The sequence below is a fragment of the Lipophrys pholis genome, assembly GCF_963383615.2.
Source record: "Lipophrys pholis genome assembly, chromosome: 1".
NCBI classification, from domain to species: domain Eukaryota; kingdom Metazoa; phylum Chordata; class Actinopteri; order Blenniiformes; family Blenniidae; genus Lipophrys; species Lipophrys pholis.
Genome location: NC_137635.1, coordinates 43,749,126 through 43,762,999, shown reverse-complemented (window position 1 = coordinate 43,762,999; position 13,874 = coordinate 43,749,126). Strand labels below are relative to the sequence as shown.

The following is a 13,874-nucleotide window of genomic DNA, read 5'->3' as shown; positions in this document are numbered from 1 at the left end:
ATATATGACACAGATTTGAAGCTTTTCTTGCCTGTACTTATTACCTTTGAAAGTGGAACACCTATTGCGGGGGTCCATCACGGGAAAAAGCAGCACAGATGTTACACTGCTCTTAAATCGGCCTGAAGTGCATCTACGTAATGGTCTTTGTGTATGAGTGGAGACATGGCGGAAAGCTTTAGCCATCTGGGTTTATTCTTAACTTCAGAAGATTCTTAACTTTAGGCTATTATCTCAAGAATATAATGGAGCTTTCCTTCATGATTAATGAAATCGGTGAACCTTAAGTGGTGTTGTGTGACTTCAAATGGCAGTGAGCAATTAATAACATCTAAAACGTCTGCCATTAGTTGGAGGATTTAGCTTTTGGAATTACAGCAATTTCCAAGTACTATAAGTGCAAAGGATGTTCTTTTTTTTATTACTCCTCATCTGCATCTGCTTAGTATGTCAAAGACACGAGGCTCTCAAAAGTGTTGAGGGGAAATGCAGAAGTGTGTCAAGAAGCTGTCAAGTAGCACAAGGTAATTCTCATGTGGTCGAATTATGTGCTTAGCCTTGAGAGTGTAGCGCACATTTTCTACAGAAAAGTGAGCATGAAAAGGTTGTGGGTCAATTTGACTCTTATGTACTGGATTCCTCATCGCTCCAAAACGCCTGCAGATTTTCATTCTGCAACGCGACTGAGCTGAATATAGCGCGAGCAGCCGCTCTCCTCTGATGTGAACGACACGGCGTCTCAGCATATTTTTTTTCCTCTGAACTGTTTTGTGGAGCCATATGCAGCCTCCATGGTGAATCTGTGCCTCCATAGATCAACCTCCATCTCCTCCTGAGAGGATCCGCTGTAGTAAATCTGCAGCAGACTGTGCATCGCAAAACTACAAATTGTAGATTAAACTACTTTTAAAATTAAAAAGTATGATTGTTTTTTTGGTTGAAAACACTGGTTAATATCTTTTTTCTCATGTCATAGACAGCTTCCTGCTGTGTATGACATTCAACAAGCATAGTTTTATTTTATAAAGCCTGAAGTTGCAGGCTCTTAGGAGAACTTTAATAATTAAAACAGCATGCAACCCACCCAGCATTGACACGCTGAGGTTTTTTGACATCATGTAAGTTTTAGGCGAATTTTTCAATGTTTTATTCAACAAATGTTCTCTGTTGTATTGTTTTTGAATTATGGATGTGTCGTCAACTCATCCATCCATCTTCTATATTGCACATGCACACTCTCTGAAAAAGATTGAAGTCCTGGAAGTAAAAATTTGCGTGGAAATAACAATGGAGTACAATTATTGGAGGTTAATTTGGAATATAATATAATACCTTTGTATATATTATTTCTCTTCAACTAGGTTTCTGAAAACAAGTATATTTTTCTCATGATTGCTTGTTTCCCCGACCAGGTCTGGCAACACTGTGTTTATCAAGTTTAATGTCACTGGATGGCAAACCTTCTAACAAGAAAAAAAGAAAAACTGGTTTAATATTGGTCAAATAAAGAACTCAAGTTAAAGCGAGCACACATACCTTCGCCAACGCCACATTTGTCACCATGGAAACCAATGGATTACAAGGTTATTTGATCCACCACACCACTCCTTCCACCATTTGTTATGGTCGTTTGAATTACTTCTTGTTATCACTGTTTGACAGAGACGTACACACAAATTCTCTGTGACCCCCCCCTGACATTTGACCCCCAACCGCTACCCAGGGTAATGACGTCACTGCATCATGTGGCATGACAGAGGATAAGGAATTGAAACTAAACAATTTGGTGTTTGTTTGACATCAATCGGAAAATCCTTTTTTTTTTTTTTTTATACCTTTTTGTGACCAATGGATTATGAGATGTTGTTTCTTGGGACTACTACTGAGTTACTTGTATCAGGGGGTCATGATGTTATGGCCGATCAGTATATAGTAATCATATTCAGGAGGAATATTGTTTGATGCTGGAAGCTCAGATATAAAACCAATGCTAGAACTTCAAAGTTAACATTTAAAACTTTCCACAATGAATTTACCAAAAGATAATTAATTAAAACATTTTTTAAAAAAAACTGTTGCGTCGGCACTCACAAGTTACGCCTACAACATTTCAGGATGACAAATAATGGCTAAACACCAGGATTGTTAGCCAGTCCAACACACTGACAGGTTTTATTCACCGAACTCATTTGTAATGTCTGCCCCTTGTGAAAGCCGTGAAGAAACACCCACAGACTCGCTGATCGTATCTGTAAGCCAGCATGAGACGGTCTCAGCTGGGAATGCAGATGTGCAGATATGTAAATGGCAAATTGTCAGATTTTACATAATATGTGACAGGTATCCAGCCATCTGAGCAGTCCAAGGCTGATTCCAACCTCGCTGAATCAGTTTCTCGAACAAAGCGTGGCTAACCCTGCTTCACCGGTTGCTATGCCAACATGTGTGCTAACCAGGCAGCTGGTGGGTGATCTTTTTGCTTTTCCTCTTCTTCTTCTTCTCTCACCGTGAATGCGCACTATTTTGGAGGAGTCTTTCCACGCTGTACTCATGGTAGCTGCGAGAAATGCCTGATAATGTTATTTACTGTGACTTGCAGGTATGTCTTCTGTCTGATGCGGCGGGTGCATGCTTGTCAACCTGCTTGAAATGCAAGACACTCTGCTGATGCAAACAGGTTGGCATTGCAGTAGAGCTGGTAGCATAGTTTCAGTGTTTACAGCAGCACACGATGCAAAAGCAAACAAGAAAGAGCAGGCGATTTTAACTCGAGCGTATCGTAAATGGAGAACCCAGCAGTATACTGAAAGTATACAACAAAAAAAGCATCACTTCTTCAAGTCAAAAGCACAGGTGCACACATTGGATGACCACAGTGGCAGACAAGCCCCCTAGAGTGACAAAAATAAAGTGCCAGGGAGTTGCGGTGGGCCTTTTTCCAGTGATTTCTAACCATTTATCCCTGGAGCTTCTCAGATTGCCTCTAAGTGAAGCTGCGGACCGCCTCACCTGTCTTTGATTTGCCAAAACATGACAGCCGACCCAAACACTGACTCTGACCAACAAACAAAAACAAGGCCAGTGAACAGCGTTTTAGGTCTGCTTCTCTACGGCAGAGGGGTGCAATTATATTTTCCTGAGGGGTGCCACATAGAAAACCTGGGACTGCTGTCGAGAGGAGAGCTCTGAAATCAACCGTGGAAAAGGAGAAAGGCATTCACATGAGCACAAACAATGCGCATGTAAAGAAAAAACAAAGGCTTAACCATGTGGCTCGTGTGTTTACAATGCCCAATCTGTTGGTATAAGGATGACTTTCTTTGACATGTGCCAATATAATTGAGCAATTAAAGTCCTGCAATCCAGAATGGTTCCGATACAACAAGTTGTAATAATTGTCTTATTGCATCAGTCAAAAGTGAAAAATTCATGATAATATTCGGGGGCGAAAAATGCAAGAAGATATCAATTTCTTGATATTACAATCTCATACTGTTCTGCAGCTTTATGACCCAATTTTACAACTATATATAAACAAACATGGCCGAAAGTGACTTGGGAACTGCATAATTTGCCAGGAGTTTTTACTACATGCACAGCATTGAGGGAATTGTAAAAAAATTAAGGCCGTCAAAATTAACGCATAAAGTAGAATCCAGCCAACTTTACGCGAACGAAGTGGAGCAGTGGTCTGACTATCGTGAAACTTTTGTAAAACATCTAAAGCTCGCTGTAGTGGACCCAACGCGAGGACGGATTCAGCGATTGCAGAGCTTATTTCTCGCCTTAAATGTTTTCAGAAATACTTTTCGCTGAAATATTCTATTAATAAAAGACAAAGTTAGTGAATTAGCCGCCATCTTGGTTTGGTTTCAACTCCAGTAGCAGACAGATCCTGAGTGACACGTCTGCTCTCGGAAAACGTCAACAAGTTAGCTTGTCGCTGGCTGAAGAAGGAGTAACGGAGCCACATTAATGTAGATAAGAGAGAAGTGTTTTTGGTAACATGAACTGTTAAACGTATTTAATAAACACGTTAAGTGCAGTTACTGTATATTACCTTTATTCTTGAGTCTGTTTTGCTCATGCAAAATGAATTATGATTTATATAGAATAAAAAGGAATGGTATTTAAATGTGATTCATCTAAATTAAACCACATTAACCCTGTGATTAAACTGATTAGAAATGTTAATCGTTTGGCAGCATTTGGAAAAAAAAAAAAAAAAAAGTCCAACTATGTTTTGTTCCACTTAACATGATTATGATCCTTTTTCTGCTTGAGAGGCATTCAGGGACACTTCAGAGTGTAAGACATTTGTCCCAGAAACAAGAACTCAGGAAACAGTGACTCAAGTTAAATAAACATCCTGTATAGAGTTTAACAATATTTACACATCAATAAATTGTGCTTTTGTTTATATTTCAGTTAATGTCCTAACTCTTAAAAAATGCCTTAAACGAATCACATTTATTTATTCTCCAAACCAATGACCATTGAGGCATGTGAGTGTTCGATATAATAAAAGGCTCACCGGCTGCAGGCTCCTTGGAGGGAAACAGCTTGTTATCCAACGCCATGCTGATGTCACAGAAGACCTCCTCTTCATCCCGGTCAGCATCCAACTGAAAGGGACAAGGGGGAAGCTCTTTAACAAAGTTATAAGGAAAATTACTTCATTGTCTCTCAATTTCTGAAATATGTCTTCATGGATTCCCGAGAAGTCGTGACCTGAACCTTGAACATGACAGGACAAGCAGAGTGGACATGCTCAGTTTGTTAATCCGCTGTGACATCAGGAATGAGGCTCATTATAAGACGGGACATGATAAACCAGCTCTGATGCTGGCAGCTACTCACTCGGGTCATTTCTCATTCAGCTCACGCCGAAAGCTTTAATAACACCAGAATAATTAGCTTTCCTTCAGTGTCAGTTGCTCTTTTTCAGATTGTTGTGAAGCTGGATCATTTATCTTTTTTTTTTTTTTTTTTTTTGCACACGAGAAACTGGCAGATGGACCATGAAGAATGTGGTTTGTGAGTGATCTGGAAGTGGACTGACGCAGACTTGGCGATCTGCTCCCGGGCCGTCCCTCCGCTCTCATCAGGGCCGATGACAACCGGCTGAGAGGCAACACGCGACCTTGCACGACCAGAAACGGATAAATATAAACAAACCGGACAAGACGGCTCCCGGTTTGCTGCTGAATCGCCTTCAGGTGTGTGACTCTCAGCAGGGCCACTTACTGGAAACTAAATACAGAAACAAATGAACGTCTGCGGCGGGATTTGAGATTTAGGCAAAGAGCGAAATGAGCACATTCGTCTGGAGGTTACCGCCAGAACAATCTCAAAAGATGTGATCAGGGAGGCAGCTGCGAGGGAGAATCTGCTGAGCCCACCTGCAGAGGATGAGGAGAGGATGAAGATGAGGAATCCCCCCGAGAGAGTGACATTCAGAATCTCGTCTGGGGGCTCAGACCTGCTCATCACGGCAGAGAAAGTGTCTCCGGTCACTCCGCGGCGCCGGAGAAACTCAAATTTGCTCCGACACCAGCGCAGAGGCGGCATATAATCCATTTCGACTTGCAAGAAGCTGCAAGAGGGAGAGCCATTTTATCAAGGACAGAGCTTTAAGTTGGTAAAAAAAAATAAAAAAAAACCTCTTCAGTGTGTCAGCAGTTTCTCTTGATGTGATGGAAATATGTCTGTGGTCTAAAATAAAACTATCTCAAAATAGCAACAGCGAGCAGCATTTAGCTGATAGTCGCCATCAAAATGTCTTGCTTCAATGTCACGTAGTGAACTTATACTGTATAAGGAGGGGAAAAAAGATTCCACCTTTTATGACGCGAGAGGTGAAGTGAAGTAAAAGTCGGCATCCATTATCTGAGAGATCTCAGGAGGAAAGGTGGATTAGAGGAAGCAGATGAATCATAGTCTGGAAGCTTTGAGGCATCTTAAAGCAGCCGTTGGTTCGGTCTGGAAACTGAATCCAACTTAGAAAACAGCAGTTTTGAAGAGAGGATTGACAGATAATTGGCTGATTTTATATCACCTTTAAACTGGAGCCCTGCTGATTCAGACTGGAACGAACATCTTATATCACATCATCTCTCACACGCTGATACAACACTTCCTACTTCTTCCTCTCAAATTTATGGTGATTTTTATTTTAATTATGGTGAAAACACACAGAAGCGGTATTAAATATATAACGGTTGTACAGCTGATGTGTTAAATTTAAGTGAGAGGGGCTTTGTGCACATTATCATTTGAAGATTGACATGCTGGATATTGTATAAATTTAACTTTAATAATGCATTGTCCTCTCATATTCACTTTTCTAGGGCAAATAGAGCTGTAGGGGTTAACACTATCGCCTTACAGCGAGAGTATCACCTTTTTTTGTTTTGAATAACTTTTCATTTGAGAAGTATTATTCAGAAAAAAAACAATCGCATAATTTTCTTCTAATCTGTTGTTTGTAAATTCTGCCTCCAGTCCTTTGGTTAAAATTGAATTACACAGTTGTTTCCTCCACAGATTTTCAGTTTTACTTCTTTATTTTGTGAGGAAAAAAGTCTGCTCAAATCGGGTAATATTCTCATCTGACGCACCTTCCCAATGAGCGGGGAAAAGAAATAAATGTAAATAAATGTAATTTAGATTCTAAGTGAACCCATGTCGATAAATCAACACCAGGAAGTTAAATCTTTTTTTATCTTGCTTGCCAATTATTCGCGTTTGAATTATTTTGTGCTCACTATTGTTAAAAATGTAATAAAAAATGTTTCAGAAAAAAGAAAAAAAAACACTAATGGAGACTATTAAGTAAAGCAGTTGTAAGAAATGAACCAGAATAAATCTGGAGATCAGGGGGAAGCTGCTAGAAAAAGGATTTTCTGTTAATTTCTGAAAGCAAATTGTCAAAAAAGTGATAAATTATCACTGTTGATTAAACACAGTTTTGTTGTGGAATTAGTTGTAAGTGCAACAGAGACAAATAATATAAAAAAAAAAAAAAAAAAGAAGTAAAAAACAATATGTATTTCCTTACAGAAGCTTTCACTTCGACCACTGGTCCCTCTCTCTCTCTCTCTCTCTCTCTCTCTCTCTCTCTATTTTATATATATATATACTGTATATATCTCCCACCACTGTTAGGCTTGTTTACAGCTAATTCATCAAAATTCACTATCACTACCACAAACCATAAACGCAAACATACGATATGAAAAGATGTGATAAGAACGTTATTTTTATACTATGTGAAGTTATCTATACCTTTCAAATGGAGTGAAACTAATGAAATTCATGCCAATGGGATCGTTTTTCTCCTTGATCTCGCATCTACTTCAGGAATAATAAAAGAATACCTCATGAGCGTCCCTTGGGGGACCAGTGGAGATGTTTTTAGTTTGTTTATATCTGCGAGGCGTCAAGCAGCATGTGGGAAGCTGAACCCTTCGCTCAGGGAATACCTAATTAGACCAGGCCTTTTTCTAAGAAAGACAGGGCCGCTTCAATCAAGGCTACAACAAACGATTATCTCCGCTCGCTACCATTTCTGCCTGGCTTCTTTCGTTTGATAAGCTGATTCATCCGACGCCCCCCCCCCCCCCCCCCAAAAAAAAAAAAACAAAAAGACTTCCATTCAACTAAATCAAAATGCCATGCCTGAGACAGGAATCACAAAGTTTCTGAGCAGAAAAGTTCACAAACTTTCCGACAATCACAGTTGGTTAATTCAGTGAAACATCAAGAAAAAGCCAGATCCGAGACGTGCGTATCGAGGATTCAAAGTGAGCGACAACAATGTGGAGTAATGAGTCATTGCCATTGTGCTTCTGTAGAGTCATGTCTCCGTGTTTTGAGCCTGGCTTTTAAAAAAAAAAAAACAGCATTGCTTTCACACAAAATGCCGCCACCGAGCAAACGTAATTAAACCTTGGAGGCTCAAGACACTCTTGAGTGCTTCACCTGCTGAGGGAATTTTACTGAAGAGAAAGAGAAATCCAATCTTTTTTTTTTTTTTTTTTTTGTGCAAAGTTTAAAACTGAGGACTACAATTACTACCAGGCTCTGTGCTTTGTGTTAGTCAATCGCAGGACAGACGCATCAGAGAGCACGTTTTGTTCTCATCGAAAAGCTAAACAACAACTATCGTATTGTTCACAAAATAGTATTTAAAAAAAAAATCAAACCCCGAATACCAATAGCTTCTGTCACAACTCATAATGTAGAAAGGGCTCATAATGGAATAAGTCTAATGTAATGCAGTTGAGTAATTGGCTGAATATGTAATAAATCCATTGGTTCATAACATAATGTATTATTGTACATCCTTAGTCTTACTTTTGACTACAAATGATGTTAATGCAATATGTATGAGCAGCAACAGTAAGGTTAATAATATATTGAGTTACTACATTATGACATTAAGCACTTCTGATCATATTAAGTGCCAGTACATTGAAGATATTAGACATTATGAGTTGCTACGGCTTCTGGGTTTTAAGATTTTGGTTCTTAAATGGGCAGCTTTGAAGTTGTGATGGGTTGTATTTTTTTCTTCTTCCAGTTTTGGATATTTCATTGAAAATACTCCGCTCCTGAAAATACAGTCAACACGTGCAGTCAGTTATATATGTGGAATCTAGTTTTATGAACAACAGACTTGAAGATTAGTAGAATCAAGCTGCTTCAGGTGGAAACACGTGGATGAAAATGAGGGATAAATGTGCAACTTTTGCTGTAATGTTTGCATCAGTACAGACTTAATATTCTGGTAAACTGGTTATTTTTTTCTTTTTTTAAATCACCCTGCAGGAGGTCCGAGTAGAGTTTCCTTTCATTAGCTCAAACTCATGTTTATTCTGCTTTCTGGTGTGTTGATTAGTCGATTCGCACTTTCTACGTTAATTTGTGAATCTGAACTGGTGATCTTCAGTTGTCCTGTTGTTGAGAGTCTCCTCAGATTACCCGAGCCAGGGTCTGTAGCCCTCCCCCAATCTCTCTCGCCGTCTATCCTATCCTTTCCTCTCCTCTATCCTCTCACTCCAACCGGCCAGCAGAAAAACCGCCACCTCTCAGTCTGGTTTCTGCCAAGGTTTCTTCCCGTTAAAGGGAGTTTTTCCTTTCCACAGTCGCAAAATAAATCTGCTTGCTCATGTGGATTTGATTCTTGGGTTTCTCTCTGTTAAAAGCACCTAGAAAGGACTGTGTTGTATTTGGTGCTATATAAATAAATTTGAATTGCATTGAATTAAAACAACAAAAGAAGGAAAACTCTCATGTGGAGTCAGAGCGGAACTGACAACACAAACCTTCTACGAGCCTCTGCATGAATAATTGGTAAACTGCAGACACATTTGCACAATAAAGGAGAATCGTACTTTATATAACTACGAGTCACTGAAACACTTTGATTGCCTGCCTAACCCGGTTTCTCACCGTAACCTGGTTTTGCTTGTACTCTTGTACGCCGAGCAGGAATAAACAATGCGATGCATCTGTAACCACCTGGAGAAAACATCACAAGCAGTTTATATGGCTTCTTCTTGCTTTTCAGGTTATTCTATCAGCGACTTTAAAATTATGTTGAACTTAATAACAATCAAATCCAGCGATTACAGATCATGACGATGATTGATTTTATGTCATGTCTGTATCTGTCTGTTAGAAATTAGGGCAACATTTGCCTTCTTTTAACAAAATTTTTGGGCTGAATAATGAAAGCAGCTGTCATTTACAGCCTCTCCTTTAGCTTTGTGTGCAGAGCAGAAAGGACTCTAATTATTAACTTTGTGGTTGTGCAGATTCTTGCTTAAAAACACAAAAATCTTTAACTCTGTTGAAATCAATGCATGTTAATTTCCATGCACCCGCTCATTTTATAATTTTGATAAAGTAATGAAGGTTTATTAGTATATATCTTTAGTGAGTATGAGTAATTGGGAACAGTGAGGTTAATGAGGAAGCAGCTGACAGTGAGCGGAGATGAGAATCTGAACGCCATGCAAACATTTTTTCACAAGAAGAAAATACACTTTCACCGTTTGTTAGTTTTAATTGCTTTTGCTTCAGCTGTCGTTAGGTTGCTGCTTCACACAAAAAATTTGATAAAATCGCGAGCGTTGTTCTGGTCTGAAATTAGGAACGACTGCATTACAATTGGTGCCACTTTGCAAAAGTAAGAAAAGTCCTAAAGAATCATCTACATCAGAGGTTTATCTTCACTTCACTTTAGTTTCTCTAAAAAGCGGGACAATTTGAGCCGCGTCCATGTCTGATCTAGATAAAGTTACGAATTTAGGAAGACGTCTGAGCTTGCCTTTTACTGTATAACTGTAGAGGGGTTTACAAAGACAGAGCTTTTCATGTAGTTTCTACTAAAGACAGAGAACCATCTGTCTTGTGGATGTTATCGATCATTAGGTTGTTCTCTGCTTGTTGTTTCTCCGCCTGTCTTTGAATTTTCGAGTGCCTGTGATTGCCAGAGTGATTTGACCAGCCTGACACCCAGAGAGAGCGAAGTGGGAGTGTGACGCCTTTTGAAGCTCGCTGTGATTGCTCGTCGATGCTGCTGCACAGCTGAAAAAAAAAAAAAGTGCTGACAATCCCCGAGAGAGGGAAGCCGTCGATAAGCTCTCAAAATGTTCAAATCACTGGGGTATGGGCCGCGGGCTTCTTTCATTCACAGGTGAGGGGAGATGAAATTGACTGGAGCCAAGGTGGTTTTATTCTTTACAAAAACAAAACATGTCAGATTACATAAGGGCAGTTTTATCTGTGGGGTGGTTTTGATTGATTTACATTTTTGAATAATTTACAGCTTAGCTGTAGATCCCATTCAAAAACGGCATATAAAAAAATTATTTGCATCTCATAAATCAGGGGCGTGAGACAACAAAACTGCTGAAAAGAGTGAAAACCAGCGTTAAAAGGCAGTTTGACATGCACTGTAAGCTCTGCAGCTGCACGGTGAGACAGTGGTTTGTTCTCACCTTATAATGAGGATGTTGTGGGTTGGAATCCGAAGGCCTTTCTGTGTGGAGTTTGCATGTTCCCCCGACGTGTGCATTGTTTTCCTTCCACAGTCCAGAAAATACACGTGATGTTTATTTGTGACTACACATTTCCGATTGTGAAGGCCTGTCTATTTGTCCAGGGAGTAACTTGCCTTCACCTTTACTTACTTACAATCAACTCTACAACACCGAACAGGATAAAGCGGCAGAGAAAAAGTACATTATGTATGACTTACATCTCCTGGCCACAATAAGCTGCCAACACAGCTTCTTGATCTTATTCTCGTAGGATAGTCTCAGACATTAAACTAATCTACTTCATTAACATTTTGTGGAGGCAGTTTGATCAGATTTGAAATCCACTGTTGCCCGGCAACAATCCTACAACTGATTGCAGTTGTGCTGCTCAGACAAAAACACAAGTATCGAAAAATCTGTTGTCCCTGGTAACATGTGAAGGAAAGATCTGTCGTGCACTGCACAGATGCAGTTTTTAAGGCTATGTAAAACTAGTTGAATGAAGATGAATATCATTAACTCGAACGGCTGATTTGACGCGGAACAATATTTCTGCGGTGCGCTTATGTACTTAAGGTCTTTTCAAATTAGTTTACAGCCCACGACACAATTTTGTGCATGCTTTTAGGAGACACAGCGCACCAGAATAATTCATTTGGTGTATCTTAATTAAGTGAACTCCAGTGGGAAATGCAGGCGGCATGTGGAGAGATTTACATGGAGTAACACACTGCAAATAACTCATCTCCAATCTGGTTTAACATCAGCTCAAATAGCCGGTGGCCCTATTCCAACTCCAGTGTGAGCACCAAACCCTGAAGAAACAATACATCATATCTAAGTGCACTGTATGCTTATGCTGGTGTTTGTATTGTAAGATTTGCTGAAGGGAAAATCTTTTCTTTATACAGAAGGCTATATATGTGAATCAAACCGGTTGAAATTCTAAAATTAGAAACATATCCTACACATTGCCTTGATAATGCCTCCTCCTTCCCCCCTATTGAGTAATAGTGAATTTTAAAACCATTCATGGAGTACTAGATCTAAATTGTTTTTTTGCCATGTACTTTCTATTTTTAGATTCCCTAGTGTTTTTATGCTGCTAAATAAACAAAATGACTTTCACTCTGACGTTTTCCGGGGACTCTGCCTGAAGACGTTTGATTAAATATTGAGGAACAAAGTTTTTTTTTTTTTTTTTCCTCCCCAAACTCAATTTTTAACTTTCTCTTTATTATAAGGTAGATTTTTTTTTTTTTTCCGCTCCCTGGAAAAAAGGAGGACACAGAAGGCTGTTGGATAATATTAGCCTCTGATGATGACTGCAAAGCCCCAGGCATGAATATACAGAAGGTACCTCCTGCACAGCCATGCACAGCTGTTATCTCAGCTGATGAAGAAAAGCCTCCAATAATAATCTATTTCACTGTAAAAAAAACAAAAAAAAACTTTGTTATATCAATCCTGCAGGCTTAAATAATTTGATTTGAGTAGCTTGAATATTATCAAAAGAGTGATATCATGACCCTAGAGCCAACATCTTAGGATGTTTGATGGACCAAATGTAGATGAATTGTGAGAATGTTAGCCGTAGTATTCAGTTAGTAACTGTTAGTAGCTCTTGATCCAGGTTAAACCTTTACACTCACCAGTTAACAGGGACAACACAGAGAAACACACCAGTTAACCTCAAATCCATTTATTGACTTCTGGTGGCGTTCGTTGTCAAGATAGAAGACGCAAATTAACAATAGTCAATTGGTTGAAACGTGTAAGGAAAATATAACCTGTCATCCAGCCCCAGTCACATCTTTCTCAAAACCTGTCATGAAGAGAAAGGTTGGCAACGAGCACAAATAATTTCAGGAAAAAAGGGGGATGGAATACGTTGGTATTTTTTGGAGCACCCCGGTGTTTCTTATATGCACTTCTTAAAATACGTCGACTGAGGCAACAAGATTTCTTTAACACAGCAAGCAAAGAGAAAGATGCAGCAGTCAAGGCTGGCTACATGGTGAGTTTGATGATTGCGAACTCCGGAAAGCCATTGAAAAAAGGCGAGTGTGTCATAAAGTGCATGTTAGAGGCTGCAAGCGTACCGTGCCCATCTCTTTAAGAGCGTCAGCCTTTCAGCCGACACAGTGGCAGAGCGTTTTTCTGACCCGTCAGGTAACTTATGATCAGCTGCATGAGAAAGCGGAAGGTTCCTGTGCACAGACATCACTGACAAAGCTCCCACTGTATGTATGTGGTGTTGATGACTGTTTTGAAGTGATGGAGGAGTTGCTCACAATGATTCCAATATGGACAGGCCAGACCTTCGCTCCGGAGATATTCCATCAGCTGTGTTGACGCCGGTTTTTAAGTGACCTCAAATAACTCACAGACTTACTGGAGCTGAATGTACTGAACAAGACGTTACAGGGCCAGGGCCAGCTTGTCAGTGCCCCCTATGACAACGTGAGAACATTCTCCACATAACTTATGGAAAGCACAGCTCTCAGACAAACCTCTGCCATTTCCCAGCGTGCAAGGCACTCGTGGGCTAGTGGTGGGAAGTATGCTGTTCCCATTATGAAGCTACAGGAGGACTTTAGTCACAGGTTTGCAGACCTCAAGATGCACAGAGCCACTTTTCACGATTCACTGTGCACGATTCTCCCCCTGTGCTTCAGATGGAGCTCATCGACCTGCAGTGCCATTCTGATCATGAAGACCAAGTTCAGGGAAGTCAGTGGAAAAGCAAATGGGCTTGGACAATCTTTGAGAGAATTGCCCCGCACCTTCCCTGAGCTTTCCAGGATAATGAAGCAGACCATG

The 13,874-nt window shown here is 39.9% G+C and overlaps 1 protein-coding gene across 1 annotated transcript in view; it reads right to left on the bottom strand.

Moving 5' to 3' along the window:
* Window positions 1-13,874, bottom strand: part of ak5 (adenylate kinase 5) — an 87,809-nt gene that overhangs the window by 39,316 nt on the left and 34,619 nt on the right. The window contains exon 7 of the mRNA XM_080479743.1: window positions 4,535-4,625. Coding sequence (XP_080335869.1) covers window positions 4,535-4,625 — 91 coding nt within the window. The remainder of the gene's footprint in view (window positions 1-4,534; window positions 4,626-13,874) is intronic.